Below are 16500 nucleotides of genomic sequence, written 5' to 3' on the forward strand. Positions count from 1 at the left end.
CCAGTTTACCAGTGTTAATCTCAGGTTCGTGACACAGTTACTGGAGGCTGGGAAGCATAATGGAGATGAAATCATGTTACAAATGAACTGCAGCTTTTTCCCTAGGCCTAGTTAAAAGGACTGGAAAGAAAAAGAGGTCTTTAATTGACTGTGTAAAGGTCTTGTGAGATATCCCAGACTCAGTCTGAAAATACCGGAGAAACATTGTGTGTGGCCTTTGGGAATGAAACCTTCACTTATTAATTATTTTTCTTGGAGTTTCCCTCATGGCATCATTATGTGCTTCATTAAAGTGAACCAAGCACGAGTCTGCTCGGGAGATCAGACAGGGAAGACTGGTGAGTCAATCTGCTGGACTGTTCAAGTGCTGCTGGACCCTAATCTGGTATTGATAGGAAATGTAAGAATGATTATAACATTTAGGGGTTGGATTCCCATCTCCAGGCATTTCCTTCTTTAGCATTCTAGTGTCTCCTCTCTGAAAACGTGGTGGTGGGGAAGCAGTTTCAGTCTGAGTATACGGGATAGAAGAGTCTCAGCTAAATGAGGGGGAAATACAAGCTCCAGACTTTATCAGTACACAATGGGTGTGGTGTCTCCCTGGATAGATGGGAACTGTTATTTCTTCTTCCTGGAGAAAAGTCCTGACTAGACTGAGGCAGTGGAGCATTGTCTGTGTAGTGGTGGTGGTGCTGACCATGGGGCAGATGTGTACAGGATGTCTTCTCCCGAGTATAAAACATTAATGCTGAAAAGACAAACACATGGTTTTTCCCTCTAAGAGCTTATCCAAGAGAATGCGAATATGGTCAGTCAACCCTGTTTCAGCTGTGGCACCACTAGAGGGGGAAAGAGTATGAAACATTTGTGTGTCAAAACAGTTTCTGTATCCGCTGGTTTTTATCAGCATTTTTCACCGTGCTACTGCCTGTATGGAACTGACCTCCAAGAGGATCAGAGGGATCGAGCAGCTCTCCTCTGAAGAAAGACTGAGATAACTGGGATTGTTCAGCCTGGAAAAGAAAAGGCTGACCTCACTGGGGCCTTCCAGTGCCTGAAGATGAAGAGAGACTCTGGACAATGGCCTGGAGTGACAGGACAAGGGGGAATGGGTTCACACTGTCAGAGAGCAGGTTTATATTGGATATTAGGAAGAAATTGTTCCCTGTGAGGGTGCTGAGGCCCTGGCACAGGTTTCTGAGAGAAGCTGTGGCTGCCCCATCCCTGGCAGTGTCCAAGGCCAGGCTGGATGGGGCTCTGAGCAACCTGGGATAGTGGAAGGTGTCCCTGCCCATGGCAGGGGGGGATGGAAATGAGATTATCTTTCAGGTCTCTTCCAGCCCCAGACAGTTTGTGATTCTGTGATTCCATCCCCTCCAGACCCTCCATTATTCTGCACTGTGACCATGTAATTTGTCAAACACAAGAGATGGGGAGCATGTCTAAAAATTCCAGACATTACCCCCTAAGACCAGAACATGTAGGTATAATCTTAGATACACTTGATGAGCATTTCAGATGTGTAAAGAGTTCTTTATGGAGAATGACCACGATCCACAAGTTTGTACCTCTACCCGATGCCACTGGATCTGTTCACATCAGTAGAAATGAATAGTGTCTAGTAACTGCAGTATTCCCCATTCCATTAGGAAACCACCTGTACAAAACCTGCTTTATGTATTTATCTCTCCTTCTCAGACTTTGCTCTACCTTCCTCACACCCAGCTCTCAATGGACGCAAGACAGCAACATCAGCAAGGGACTCTTTTTCAGCCTACAACAGCAAATACCTCACTGTTCCTCAGAACCGGACTTCCTTGCACAGAAGTGGGACCAATGGAGCTCTTGAAGCATCAGTGGTGTCCTACAGAAGTTCTGTAAGTAGGGTTTCATGTTCATTAACCTAACTTAAGTGCATTTGAGATTATGAAGAGGCTTGAAGCAGGGTGAGCAGAGCAGGGTGCACTCTCCTGTGTATTGGTTAAATCAGAACAGGGAGAAGAATTTTTATGAGGAAAGTGATACCACACCCTCAGGTGGTTCAGTTTTCTCTGTGTACAGCAAGAATTAATTTCTGCAGTAGTAATCTCACCAAAATTTCTGGATTATTTACTTTAGCCAAAATCCTTCACTATTACCCCTAGTGGCAGAAAATATCTGCAGGCTGATCACTAAATTGGGTGTGCCTGTGTCAACCTTAAACCAGCTGTGACAAGGTGTTAGTGGGATTGGATTGATTCCCAGTGGAAGTGTGGTGTGGCTGTAGTGGTCAGAGGAGAGCTGTCATTAGAGGAGGCACATTTGGGATGTATTTGTAGTGATATATTTGCTATCAGACCATTAGAACAAAATCATCATGAAATGCTGATCCTACATTCCCATTTTCTTATTCCTTGGTGTGATGGTTTCTTGTCTTGGAAACATCAAGAAGCAGTGAAAGCAGGACCTAAGCTGCTAATTTACATAATTGTTTATGACTTTTACAGTGGCTGTGAGAGAGGAGGAAAGATCTTGATAGTTAGTTCCTTCAGAGGTATTTTTGAAATTGCGACTTTTTGTGTTCCTCCCTAAAAAGTCTTCTTGTGCCAGAATGTCACATGGTAAGGCAAGCGGTGCAAATTTAGGGGCAGGAAATGCAAATGCCTTTAGTGAAATCTGTGGGAATTTTGATTAGTTTTCTGTGCATTGGACACTCATAATTATGAGGATGGCACCTCACTGCAGGAGTGAGAAAAGAGTCCACAGAGAGGGAGTCACTGTTGACTCTCCTCATCCCCTGTGTAACTCCAGCAACCCCAAGTGTTGCTATGGTGCCCTCTCAGGTGGCTGGGATGTGGCAGGTGGCTCCACACAGTAACAAACAGGAAAACCTTGGAGTGAATTTCACCTTCTACAACCTCCTTGTTCCCTCTCCTGCTTCTTGTTTGTGCTTATTGTTTCTGCCCACACTCTCCAGTAAGGGAGGAGAGGATGCTCAGAGCTCATCTTCTCTAGAGCCAGCTAATGCATTGCCTTGTGCCAGTGACCTGGTGTGGTGACATCATTCCTTCTGCGCTGTGTAGCCCGAAACTCTCTGGGAGGGACACCAGAAATCTGCCACAGGTTTTCCCTCGTTGGGGCAGAGATGGATCTGGAGAGTTTGCATGGGCTGCCTGTGAGTAATACATGAACATGTATCTAATTAGGAAATGGGGAATTGCAATAAAATGATGTCTCAAAAGCAGTTTTATATTCTGCCAGGATGTAGTGCAGAGTGTAATTTTGGATGTGCCTAAAGGGACTGTATATATACTTTAGACATGGAGAGTGTGATAAGTGTGGTGTGCAGAACAGATTACTCAGTGGTAATTTTGTGAAAGGATGAAGGATGTAGCATACATATAAACCCAAGATTTATTTAGTGACATGATGACTGAAAGCTACTTTGTGTGAGAGTAAGTGAAGCAAAACAAAACCAAGAATCTGGTGGTGTTGATGAATGTAATAGTATGCACATTCATAAGTTTGTGTTGTTTTAACAAACAAGATAATTGCCATACAGCAAGTGGTTAACTTTGCATTCAGCACTACCAGCACATGTAAGGAAGGGGGAGAAAAAGAGAGAAACAAACCTTTCACTGGTACCTGTCAAGATTTTACTTCTACAGTTACCTATGGGAACCATAAGTATTTGGAATTAGGTAATAGGATGATTGCTTTGGATCAGGTTGACCCTTGCTTTTATCTTTTCCCCTATCACTGGAGGGCTGATGTCACTCCAGTGAATAACACTCTAGAGAGTTTTCTGAAGGGCTTTACACTGCAGCATTGTGCTGGAAATGGTGGCTGCAAACAGTTTAGAAAACTCATGGGCTGCCTTTAATGAGTGGGAAGTGCAATTGAATGCCTCAGTGTCAGACTTCCACATGAATGCTACAAAATTCCCAGCCAGGCTGGGGAGTGATGGCAGGATTACTGTTGGAGCTGCATCCCAGAAGGGTGTGAGAAGGAGATGATGAAGGGATGGTCTGAGGGGCTGACTGGATGCAATATGGGGGGTTTGAAGGATTTTAGCCTTTTTGCAGTGTTACTGGTTAGTCACACAGTCTTTTCATATGTTAAAATACAAGATAGCTTAGCATGGCTAGCCATTCATGGGACATATCCTTTCTAATACCCGGTATTTTCCAAAGTGTTTCTGTCCAGCCTGGCCCTTCTGGACCTTGAACCAGATAAAGATGTTTCTCCTATTCTGGCTAAGATTGATTTCTTCTCTTCCAGCACCGTTTTTCTTCCCTTCTCTGCCTGCTTTGCTCCACAGCACATAGCACATGACCTGTAATGTGGTCCTTATTCTCACTTCTCTGTCCCCTTTCAAAAGATGGGTGTCTTCTCCCTGTCGCCTGTGCATGTGCAGAACAGGGTGACAGAGTTGAGGTGTGCCTCCGTACCTGCTCTTCTGTAGGGATCCCACGTGTTGGGATAAACTAAACTAAGCAACACTATGTTTAGTTTATGGTCAGAGGAGGAATGAAGTGAGGCTGGTGTGCAGAATTAGTATTTGTAGGTCATACCTGGCTTCTTAGCGGCTTCACGTGCTCGTGTGGTGATAGACCCCCCACACACACCTACTTGGGCTTTTTGGCTTTCTTGTCTGTGCGACTCCCATGTTTCTCTCCCAGATTATCAACAACTACGTGGAAGGGACCCAGGCAGGGGCGAGGGACAAGGCCTCCCTGAGCGGCCTGCACTTCAGGGACAGCAAGAGGAAGGTCGACTACGTCTTGGCTTACCACTACCGCCGACGCCTGGCCCAGCACGTGGCCGGTGCCGCCTCCCCAGAGGCCTCCGTGGCCCTGGTTTCAAATGGAGGCACCGGGAAGGGCCGTGCTGAGCCCCAGCAACAGCAGGACAATGGCCGGCGTGCCCTGCAGGAGTGGCCGGGGGTGGTGGAGCTCAGCCCGCTGGACACCCTGGAGGAGGAGAGGCGGCTGCAGCGGGAGGAGTACGAACGCAACCTGCTGGAAGCGGGGCTGGAGATCGAGAAAGACCCTGAGGTAAGAGGGGAAGACAGGCACCTCATACATCTCATACATGGCATCAGGTGTCCTGATGGATAATGGGCACTTGGGATGCTCAAAATACGGTGTGAAGCTAGGAAGATGGCCAGGGTGTGTTTGTGTTGCTTAGTTCTTTCTGCCTGAGAAAGACATGGTGGTTGTTGTTGTTTAATGTAGTGTTGAGTAGCAATTTCAATCTTACTTCAGGTGAAAATGTATTTCTTTATCTAAATGTTCTTATGGCATACAGCAGACACACTTTTCTTACCAAAAAAACCCTCAACAACTTAAATATTGCTAAAATGAAGAAAGGATGTCTTAGGTAATTTGCTGGAACACTGCTAAGACATTTCGTATTTCCTCACAATATTTTCAGTGCAACTCTCAGCTTTCTTCTCAGCCATATGTAAGTTTTGTGTCCATTCCACCCACAAAATGAGTAGCTCCTATGCTTTGACAGGAGAAGATCTCAGCCTGTGATGGTTTTATTCTCCTATGTGTGTGATGCTGGAGTGATACTATGCTCAGGTCAGCTGGGAGCTGTGGTTATTTTACTTGGCTGTTGCCCGTCAGTCAGTTGAGCACAGGTCTTCTAAATCCCATGTTGTTGTGCTGAGCTCTGTGCTATCCCTCTGTGCTCCTTCAAAAGGCATGGATATTTATATCCAATGAAGGGAAATCCCTGCTGGGTTTGGGTTTTAGCTACTCTGTTGCTCTTGAGACCAAATTTGAGATAGTAAGAGTGCCTTTTTGTATGTGCTGAGAACTCATAGCTCGTGCTGCTTCCAGTGCAACCAGTCAACACTTTGAAAATGTGGAGCAAATCACAGACTGAATCAGAAAATTTGAGACTGACTGGCTTGGCATAGTGTATGCATATTAAATCACCAGCAGGAGTAGAAAGAAATAGAAAAGCCTTTTGACTCTTAACATTTTCCTTGCCTAAATTTCTGAGTTGCAGGTGCCTCTGGGTTGTATTTCACTGCACAGCTTGGCTGAGCCATCCTTGCACTGAGCCGAAAAGGGTTCTCAGATCCTGATTCTTTTATGCTGTGCATTGGGATTATGGTTCAGTACATGACCATCTTACTGCTATGATTTTTATAACCAAATTGCATTAAACCCAGGAGAAAAACTGTTTTTGGAGACCCCATTTAAGTTCTGAATTTCATCAGAACCCAAAAAGTCAAGCAGGAGATTTGTATTTGATTATTTGACTCATTACTTACCCTAAGTCCATCTGGATAAAAATTCTGTTTTGGCCTCCTTCCAAGTGATGACACATGCTCTTAAATAATATACAAAGTGATAAATTATGTCATAAAGTGTTGATAAAAAAACCCCTTTTTGTCACAGTCTTCACTATGAAGAGGAAAAAGGTTTTTGTAAATGAACTGGGAAGTTCACAGGAAATTGTTGATCAGTTATTTTATGGAAAAAATTAATTGATGTTGAAAATTACAAAAAAAGCTATTCCATCACTTCTCTAACTGTCTATATATGGAGTCACTCCTGTCCCCCACCCCTCCTCCTGTCCTTCCCCAACACACAAGCTGTCGAATCAAAAGGGGAAAGAGTTTTCCCTTTCAGAAGGGGCTAGAAGGACTATGCCTTACCCTTTTTCTTCCCTGTCCATGACCTGTGACTTTTACTTCCTTTCCTTTTTCTCACTTCACTGATTTTTTTCTTCTGTTGGAACGTGCTGAAGGTTCTGCCCTTTTTCCTGCTATGGATTTCCTAGAAAATGTTGAGTAGGCACATGTGAAAGGCACAGCTGTCCTTTTATGAGGATTAAAATTGCATGTTGAGCTGATATGGGAAAAACTTCTGCTTTTAGTCCTGGGAAAAAAATACGTGTCTATAAATTCATTTAAATGAGAACAGCCTTAAAGCAGTATTTGTATTTTTGTGTATCACAGTGGACTTTCAACTACTACATTTCCAGGGGATTATGCTGAACTGAATGTTTGTTTGGTGGAGGTTTTTTGTTTCTTGTTGTTCGTTTCAGTGCTAATATAAGAAACAGATTTTGTAATATAATAGATAGTTGAGTTATATTCTCAACTATCAAGCTGAGATATAGTCTCTATTTTTAGAGGGTAATATTACTCTATTTTGATAGTAATGTTACTTTGGGCCAGGTTTGGAGAGAAGTCTGATCTGCCTGCAAAGGATTAGAGGAATTCCCCATTTGGACCCTTGGTTTTGAGCAAGCCTGGTTTCTCTGTGTTACATCATCTTCCTATGGTTTTGCAAGAAAATCCACCAATTTAAGAGAGATGGGATGTCCTGAATTAAAGAATTGTGGAATGGTTTGAGTCTACCAACCTCACATCGGAGTAGGGACATGAGAGTTCTCCCAGAAGCTGGTTTTGTTGGCTGAAACCTTTTTGACATCAGGAAGTTCATCTCTAGGAACACAAGACAGAGTTACAATGATTTAAAAATCTTTATTTCTTCAGCTTTTTTTTGGAAAAGTGAGAATTTCCCTGATGTTACTATGTTTGCTGACATGTGGCATTATTATGATTGTTAAATGTTTGATAACTAGGGATAAATACCTTTCTCACTTACATTGTCAAATGTGTAAAAGAGGAGGACAAGAAAAACATGAAGATGTATAATAGAGAGAGAGGCATTTTGCTGTTTTTGAATTTGTGGAAAATAGGCAAGACTATGGACTGTCTCCATTCACCCAGTTATTACTTGTGAATTAAGGAATTTTGGATTACATTTTCAACTTCCTAATAACTTTCTATCATTTGTTATTGCTGTCCTCCAGAGAAACTTCCATTTCTCTTAATACAACCTTCCTGGGTTTTTTTTAATTATTGTTGTTGTTTGTTTTTAATTTTTTTTAATTTCCCTTTACCTTTGTTGTTGCTTTGTTTTTCTTTGTTTTGTTTATGTTTATTTATTATTTGTTCCTGGGGAAACTGATAATTGCGTGTCCTAATCTGAAACTAGTCATTCCTATAAATTTGAATTTTACTGTTGCTTTAATAACTGCAAATGCAGCACACACCATTTTCAATTAGTATTCTGTATGGTAAGGCATAATAGGTATGGAAGAAGGAGACACTGGAGATGTGCCTTGGCATTCTGACAAAGCTGGTTCATTTTTGAGCACATTGGAAGTGAAATGTACTTTGCTAACTAGCAGTAGGGAGAGGAAATATTATTTCAAGGGGAAGATGATGACAATTCTAAAACAAAGTACAAATTATCCTCCAAGAAGCTCATCTAACCTCAATTTTCGAGCTAGTATTGTTTCCGAAATGTCTCACTAAACTCTCTTGATTACATTACACTTGAGGGGGAAGGAAGTCCTTAAGGTCCTCAATGCTGATATTAATATTACTGATGATGGAGGTTGTGACTGGATTTTTCTGCTTGATATTGCAAGGCATATTTTTGAATTTCTGTGAAGAAAATTCCACGTAAACTTAAAAACCCAACCAGCCAAACAAACCTCCCAACACCTTCCCAGCCTGAGTCAAATAAAAGCTTATAATGCTGCAGTAGGTTTTGTTTCTAGGGTTAAAATGCACTCTTTTGTTGCACTAGGTGCTTCCTATTTGTCAGTGGGAGGAGGCCTCCTGTTAGCTGCTAAGGTCAAAACATAGGCAAATGATGTCATGTATATTGCTTAATTCAGTAGTATTTAAAAGCCTGAAAAAAAGGAAAAAATTTTTTTTTTTTTTTCCCCAAAATCTATCAATGTGCTCTGTGGATACTCCCAGGAAAACATCTCATGCCCTTAGTACTTGTGAGACACCTTGCAGGCACTCAGTATGGACATTTAATTACCTCAAAATATTCATTTATTCAAAGCTCTGAGGAAAGCCTAATAGTAGCTAACATTAATTTTAAAAGGATATGGAAATTTAATATGAGTCCTAGACCTTTATCCCTGTTAATGAATGCCTCCTGAAGCCAAGGAGGATACAAAGTAATGGAGCATTGGAAAAAGACTGGGGTCTTTTGTGCTCTAGGTCTTTGGACTTTGTATTTCAGTCTCTCAGCACTCAGAATGAGGCATTTCTTCTTTGGGGAGCCAATTATATAAATATTTGATGCATATTTTTCAGCGACTCTGGTTACAGAAGCATTAATTAGCTAAAACATGTTCTGCTGCTGTATGTTACTTATATGGGGCTGAAATGTAATACACAGCTCTTATAAAATTAAAGTTGAACAGGCAAGGCAAGGTTTGCAGTGGTAGTGAAGTGAACGTGATGAAAATATTGACAAGCTGATTAATTATTTAAGAGGAAATTATGTCTCTGTTTTGGACAGGGTTTTGAAGTAGCCCCATAGGACTTAGGTGTGATTAAATCAGCATTAAAATAGTGACCTATAATAAAAGGTGGCTAAGTAGAATGGCTGTGCTGTCAAAGCTCAAAATCCAAATTATGAATCCTGGGTTTTTTTTAATGACTGTGTTGTGGCTTGAATAGATGAACGGGCAGACACACTCACTCTGTGTATTTTAATTATAATCCAGACTCTTGGTGCTCAGCTATGAGGTACCTTAGTCAAAAAGTCTTCCAAGAGATGTAGAGAAAATTGAAAAGGTGTATAAAAATTGGGTAAGCAGTGGTAAATGTAATCAATTGTATGCAGACTGGGAGTCATCCATATCCTGAATTTTAGATGAAGGTAGAATAGGGTTGGATATGCTGGTGATATTTACAATGGGTTTTGGGCCAGAGCCATCCTGATTTTACATGTATTTTCTACATAATGCTGTTTCTTGCTTGCTAGAAATTGCCAATAGCCTCCTGAATTTGTGTTTTCATTTCTCTGTGTCCTGTGCTAAGTTCTGTCACCTGCTGGGAGAACTACTTCAATTCCTACAAACTTCCTGGCAAATGAGAAGCCCACAGGGAATGGCTCATACATCTCTGCTGGGGGATGGACACTTTCAGGATAGGGCATGCATAGTAACAAAATCAGCTGCTTGGCCTGTTCACAGATGATTCCCTGAAAACATATTTTAATTATCAGCGCTCTCGTTTGCAGCAGAAGTTTTAATGCGTAAATTAAATCCCTGGGGAGGGTTTGAAGGGTGATACATGAAGCCCTGAGGGATGTGATGCTGCCACAGTGCCTGCAGAGAAGGCTTGGAGGCTGAATAGTGATAATTTCTCCAAGGCATTTAGGCCAGTGCGGCTTGAGTAGCAGCTTCATGAAAATAAAGTAGTAAAATATGAGACAGTCTGGGGGAATTTGGCCCTGGGATTTGTTGCTTTTCTGAGCTATTAAATGACAGTGGTCATGCTGCTGTTATTGGGGTGAGGTGCTGGGTGAGGACTGCCCCACCTGCAATACCTAATGCACCCTGATATATTCTTTGTCACAGCAAAAAGATCCTGAATTTCAGGGTTTCTTTTGTAAATAAAATGGGACTTTTTTTGTTTTCCTGTCCCCAGGCCTCTTCTTACTTTGTCTCTAGCAGCAAGCAGCCCTGCAGGTATCTCTAGTGCCAAAGGAGTGTTCACTACTGAATTTCTGCTGGTAATTGTTCTGTGATATCACTAATTTTTTTTTTAGAGGCATTGCTGGTTAGCTAGGAGTTCACACCTCATGAAAAATTCTTTGCCTAAATCAGAGCCACTGAGATTAATTCTGTTTTGGAGCAGATGCAGCACTGTAGATAAGTGTTCCCTGTTTTCAATATGTTGCTTTTATATGTATGTATATTAATTTATGTACTGGTTTATGTTGTAGATATAAAGGATCTGAGCTGAGACAGTGCCCCTCTCTTTCTCTCTTCTTTCCTTTTCTCTCTCTTTTTTTTTTTTTTTTTTTTTTTTTTCCTTCTGCCTGCAATGAGACAAATGAAAAGGCATTCCATAAGGTGTCATTCTGCCTTCTCAGATTCAGGAATGGATCCCAGCAGGGAATCTGGGGGATTTCTACAGGCTGGGGGATATCTGACAGTGGAAATTAGTCCTTGCAGGATAGGACTATCTAATGGGAAAAAAAACCCCCTCAACTGTTTGTGTGTTTGGGGAGTGAGGGGGTGGAATTTGCTATCTTTTGGCACATCCAGGGAAAGGTAATGTAAATAATGACTCAGGGTTGTGGGATTCTTGTACGTTTTGAGCTCTTCATGCTTTACTGATTACTCTAATGCCTGTGTGTGTCATTCTGCCCAAATCTGAGTTGTAATGTCATGTTTATCATGACATTATGCTCAGACAGGCAAGTAATATTCTTCTAGGAAGCAAGACACTGAAGGAAAGGAATGATCCCACGTAGGGAAAAAATGTCCCAAGACATTTTACATTGTGTACACTTTCAAATGTTATATTGCAAGTGAGAGGGAGACATTTTGGGGTGAAAACCAGATTCAAGATTTTCAGTGTGAACAGTGGAGGGGTCTTTTCAAGAAAAAACAAAGTAATTTCCCCATAGTAATCAGAACACCCTCTTCAGCTCAAACTGTTTCTTAAATTCTTTGCAGACCTAAGTTCTAGGTAGGAGCAGAGTTCCAACAACTTAGCGCTAGTTCTTGTGCATGAGCACAGATTTAGTGGGGAAAAAGCTGTCATAGAGGGAAAGATTCATTAACTTGGCTGCCTCCTGAGAAAAAAAGAGGGAACTGTGATGTATAAGCCACCAGTTGTAATGAGATTGTATTCAGAGTGTCTTTCCTGATTATTGCAAAGTCTATTAAGTCATAGGACAAGGCAAATCAGTCAAAACTGTATCACAGAGTTGCTTCTGTCATTCTGGTGGTTCCAGGTCAGCCATTATTTTGTCCTGAATAGAACTACAAGGACAAAAAATAATATAGCAGAGTGGCATTGGGCTGCATGGCTCTAATTAGCATTAATGAGTGTTTGGTGGCTAAATCCCCATGCACAGCATGGAAAATTTACCCTTCTGGGTGTGTTCTGTCCTTGGTACACAGTTCTGATAAATGTGTGCCCTTTATTCAACCTCTTTTGTGTACAGGTATGTGCTCACAGTAACAGGCCAAAGAAAAAATCATGTTAGGTCTTGATTTATGTAATACTGTGCTGCATTCTGTAATATTCTGCAATTTCTGTGTGGTTATTCCAGGTTAGCATTAATGTAGCAATGATTTCATCCCTGAAACCAAATGTTTGGACAGAATTATTTCTTTTGAACATGTGCATGGATTTTTGTTTGTTGTTTCTTTGGGGGGCTTTTTCTATTTTAGTCTGTTTTTTTTGTATATGTTGATAATGGATATGTTTTCTTTAAGCTCTGCCATCTAAGAATTAAATAATTGGTTCTCTGCTGTTTTCCCCCTTCAATTCCTGGATTTTGTAATAATTTTAAAGCATTATACAATCACTAAAAGGATTGACACCCGTACACTGTACTTTTAAGGAAATCCTAGAGGTCGAGTTTGGTAGATGATCTTGGAGTTTCACAAGATGTCTCCTGGTAAAATAAATACACAAAATATATTTGGGAGAGAATTAATTACTTGTAGCTAGGTAGCTAGGTTGGGAGAATGACTGAACAGCTATGTGGACGACTATTTATCTTTGTTAAACTTTTTTTTTTTTTTTTTTTTTTTTTTTTTTTGTGGGAAGAGCAGCCTTTTCAGGGGAAAAAAAGACACCAATAGGAGCATTTTCCTGGAAATGTAGAGGTGGTCATTGCTTTCCATAGGCTGGAGCTAATGCAGTACTCTGGAAAAATACCAGCATCCTTCTCTTCCAGAGGAGTCCACTTGCACTTGCCTTAGTCATGTCCCAGTTGGGACATGGGGAATTTCTCTAAGCAGAACTCCATGGTGACACCTCCAAAGTGTTAGTTCAAACTACTGTAATTTTTTTCTTAATCACTTCAAAAGGGGAGATGATATCGCTGCCCATCCTCTACTTAGGACTTTTCCTCAAGTCACTCAAAGTCCTGTCTGTTCCTTTTGAAACTGGTTACAGAGTGTGAAGGATTACTTGAGTTTCCTAATGCTTTGAAAGTTTCAACTCCATGCATGTCCTGTAAGTCACAGGGTTTTCAAGTTTTAATTTTTCTGGATTTAATGTCATTGTTTCTGTCCGTTGCTTGCTTCATTCTCATTATCCTCACTCATTTTTAAGTTTGCCTTGTCTTGGGAACCAGTGGTGTTCCTGCTCTTTTTCCAACTCTCATATTCCATACTTCATTTTGCAGGCTTTGACTGATTATTCTTTGCTTGCCTCTGAAGATGTGCAGATGTTCAGCTGCCACCGAGTCCTGTTAAGTCATCAAGACAAAAGTAATGTCCTAAAGATTGTGTCTCTAAGGAAGGTCACTGGAAGGCTCTTCCACCCTTTCAATATACACATTTTGGTTAGTGGGGTCTAGGAAATTTCATACCATGCTTTTTTGTTAAATTAGGGATACTTTCAGGCTCTTGCAGTGCAGTCAACCCAGAGTGGTTCCCTGCAGCCCTGGCAAGCCTCCCTGCTTGTCACAGGTCCCTGTGAGTTCACTGGATCATGTTTACTCTCTGCCTGCAGTGGCACTGCTCAGCTTTCACAGGTCAGTGAGTGGTACCTGCTTCACCTCACCAGTGCTTGACCTGCTCACCTGCCTCTGGCCTCTGCATACTCCCCTGTTCCTTCACTCCAGTCTCCTGCAGGGCTGCTCACCTGGCCACCACAGGATGCTCCATTTCTGTCCATGAAGCTCTTTCTCCTTATCCTGTGACCTGATTACTAAGGGGAAATTACTTTGTTTTTCTTGAAAACACCCCTCCACTGTTCACGTTCAAAATCTTGGAAATCCTGCCACTTCTTGGTGCCACTGTGTCTTTCTTCACTTGGTGTGAAGTCAGCTCTTCACCCTTCCCTGCTGCTCATCAGCTGCCATAATTTGCAGGCCCACATGAAGTCACAACATCCAAGACATCTTGATGACCCCTGTGATTCCCTTTCAACTCAGATTATTCCCGTGGTCTGTGATCTTCTCCACTGAGAAATCCACAGCTGGGACAGCTGGACATGCAGATTTCATACTTCACAACTGCTTCTCTCTCAACAACTTCTGTGCAAAATTTCCTTCCTCCCTTATTCTCTCCTTTGTTTCAAAGCCTTATTTCAAAGTTGTCCTTAGGAAACTGCTCACCCAAAGCTGGCCAAGTTCAGCTTCAGTAAGGCACCAAAGTTTGCTCATTAAGGGACTTGCTTTACTTTTCAGCTGATGTGTTGCAGGAGGCACATGAGAGCACAGCAGTGACAACCTAAGACACAGCTTGCACCACAAGGGACCCCGGGCTGTGTTTCACCTGGGAGCCACAGTTCACAAGTGACTCTCCTGGAAAGTATTTGTTGGTTTAGGGATGTTTGTCACATCTGGCCACCAACTGGCAAGTCTCTTCACGCAAAAGTCAGCACAAAGAATACTTTTACCAAGATCCAGCAGTAAATTGCTCTTAATTTCCATATCTTTGTAATGCTCAGACTCTCTGTCAGGACAAACTCCCCCATATCAGGGGACTTGCGAGATGATGTTATTAAAGACAGCTCATTCTAGTATTTAAAAGTTGCTGTGGTTTTATAATATAGTGATTGATAACCCTCCTGATATCAGTATCGCAATTCTGTAGTCATGTACTGTGCTCCTAGCAATTCTCCCTTCCATTATTGTATAAAAAGATGCGAATGTCACTAGAATGTAAAACCTATTTTGTTAATGTTGTAGAACTTTAAGTACCACAAAATACTAATAGGTAGCTCTAAAATGTATTCCTTCACTTGTACATGTCAGCACTAATTATCAAAGATAATAATTGCCAGCTCTGCAGATGTGCCACCCAGGGCTGGGCAGAGGGGCAGGATCACCCCTGAGCTGCTGGAATTTTCTTAGTACAGACGTAAGGCCTCTTTCAAGTTCTAGCAGGACCAGGTAAACACCTATTGCCTGATACTCTCCATATCCAGATACCTGTATTCAGGTACATTTTTGTATAATCAGTATAAAGGGGTAGGTGCCTTTGAAGAGCAAATTTCATCCTGACTCTCAGCTGCCTTTTCAGAGGAATGACAGGAACTTGAGGAGCTGCTGTTACCTCCTGCAGTTCCTGGAGTGAAGTCTGGCCTGATTTATACCTGTGTCGTTCTCCATCTCAATGCCAAAACTGCTGTGAAGTGCCTTTTAGAAGGAATAATTGTTTTTAAATTTAAAATGTTGTTAAATACACAACAGCAGAGACAGGAATCAAACTTAACTAGCCAAAAAGTATCATGAGACTGAAGGTATTTTTGGGCACAGGACACAGTTCCTGCGTCCCCTGGCATCCTATCTGTGTTCCTTTCAGTTCTGGTTTCCTGTTTTCATCTCCTCTATTGTTGAACAGAACAGAACCAAAAAGTAGAGGTGACAACTATGTGAATGCTAAGTTATTTCACTGGAAAATGGGTTTTCAAATCCTACAGTGCCAGGATGGTTTGGGTTGGAAGGGACCTTCAAGACCGTCTCATTCCATCCCCCTGCCATGGGCAGGGACACCTTCCATTAGCCCAGGTTGCTCAGAGCCCCATCCAGCCTGGCCTTGGAAACTTCCAGGGATGGGGCAGCCACAGCTGCTGTGGACAATAAATGTGTGAAAGCATTTGTGTGAAGGGGAATGAGAATGAAAAATTGAAAGTTTTCCCTTGGCAGCATGTTGGTATTCATTTTTACACTTATTTACCACAACTGAAAATCTGTGTTGCACAGCTTCTGTTCTTAAAATGTTTTTCTTTTACCTCTACACAGTTGAAGTAAATCTTCAGCTTTTCTTCCTCCCAAGGTATTTCTGTCTTTATTCTGCCACTTGCCTGTAACATTGACAGCTTCATTTATTATAGATCACTTTTTAGAAAGTATAAAACTTTTAATCATATATAAATACCTATTAAATGATGTAGAATTTTGTAGTTATTAAATATTACTTAACAACCTGTTTTGTTCAGTTGGTGGCAAGAGGTGCATTGCCACCATGAATTTGGTATTATTTTTCTCCAGAAACCTGGGTTGCACAAGTGAATCATTATTAGATGTTGATATATTGATATATTAATTCCAGGCAGGCAAAGTGTGCTGGAGTGGAAATGGAAATGTGAAAAGCCCAAATGGTGTTTATTCTTTGGTGGGGGCAGGAGGAGAAGCATTGAACATTGGAGCAGTTTCCCTGGAAGGGCAATGTTCAAGCAGGGGTTTCTAATTTGGTTATAAATAATTGTGTGTACCTCTCTCTCTCTCTCTCTCTCTCTCTCTCTCTCTCTCTTTCTCTCTTTCTCTTTTTATATATATATATTTGATATCTATATCTATGCCTATACCAACATGTGGACTTAAGGGGAATTAAGGCATTTTTTAGTCTTCCAGAGTTATGCAAACCTGTGTGTGTTTGTGCTTTTAGACCAGGAGCATTGCAAATAGCTGCGTTTTTTTTTTTTTTTTGTAAACCATCCCTATAAGTATTTGAAAAAAGCTAACACATGTTGCA

General features: G+C 41.5%; 1 protein-coding gene across 1 annotated transcript in view; it reads left to right on the forward strand.

The window, feature by feature from the left end:
- Positions 1-1438: 1438 nt before the first annotated feature.
- ANO2 (anoctamin 2) overlaps positions 1439-16500 on the forward strand; it is a 123800-nt gene continuing 108738 nt past the window's right edge. Inside the window, exons 1-3 of the mRNA XM_030263859.4 lie at positions 1439-1480; positions 1650-1877; positions 4662-5036. Of these exons, the coding sequence (XP_030119719.4) occupies positions 1439-1480; positions 1650-1877; positions 4662-5036 (645 nt within the window). The remainder of the gene's footprint in view (positions 1481-1649; positions 1878-4661; positions 5037-16500) is intronic.

This window comes from Taeniopygia guttata, chromosome 1A, assembly GCF_048771995.1.
Source record: "Taeniopygia guttata chromosome 1A, bTaeGut7.mat, whole genome shotgun sequence".
NCBI lineage: Eukaryota > Metazoa > Chordata > Aves > Passeriformes > Estrildidae > Taeniopygia > Taeniopygia guttata.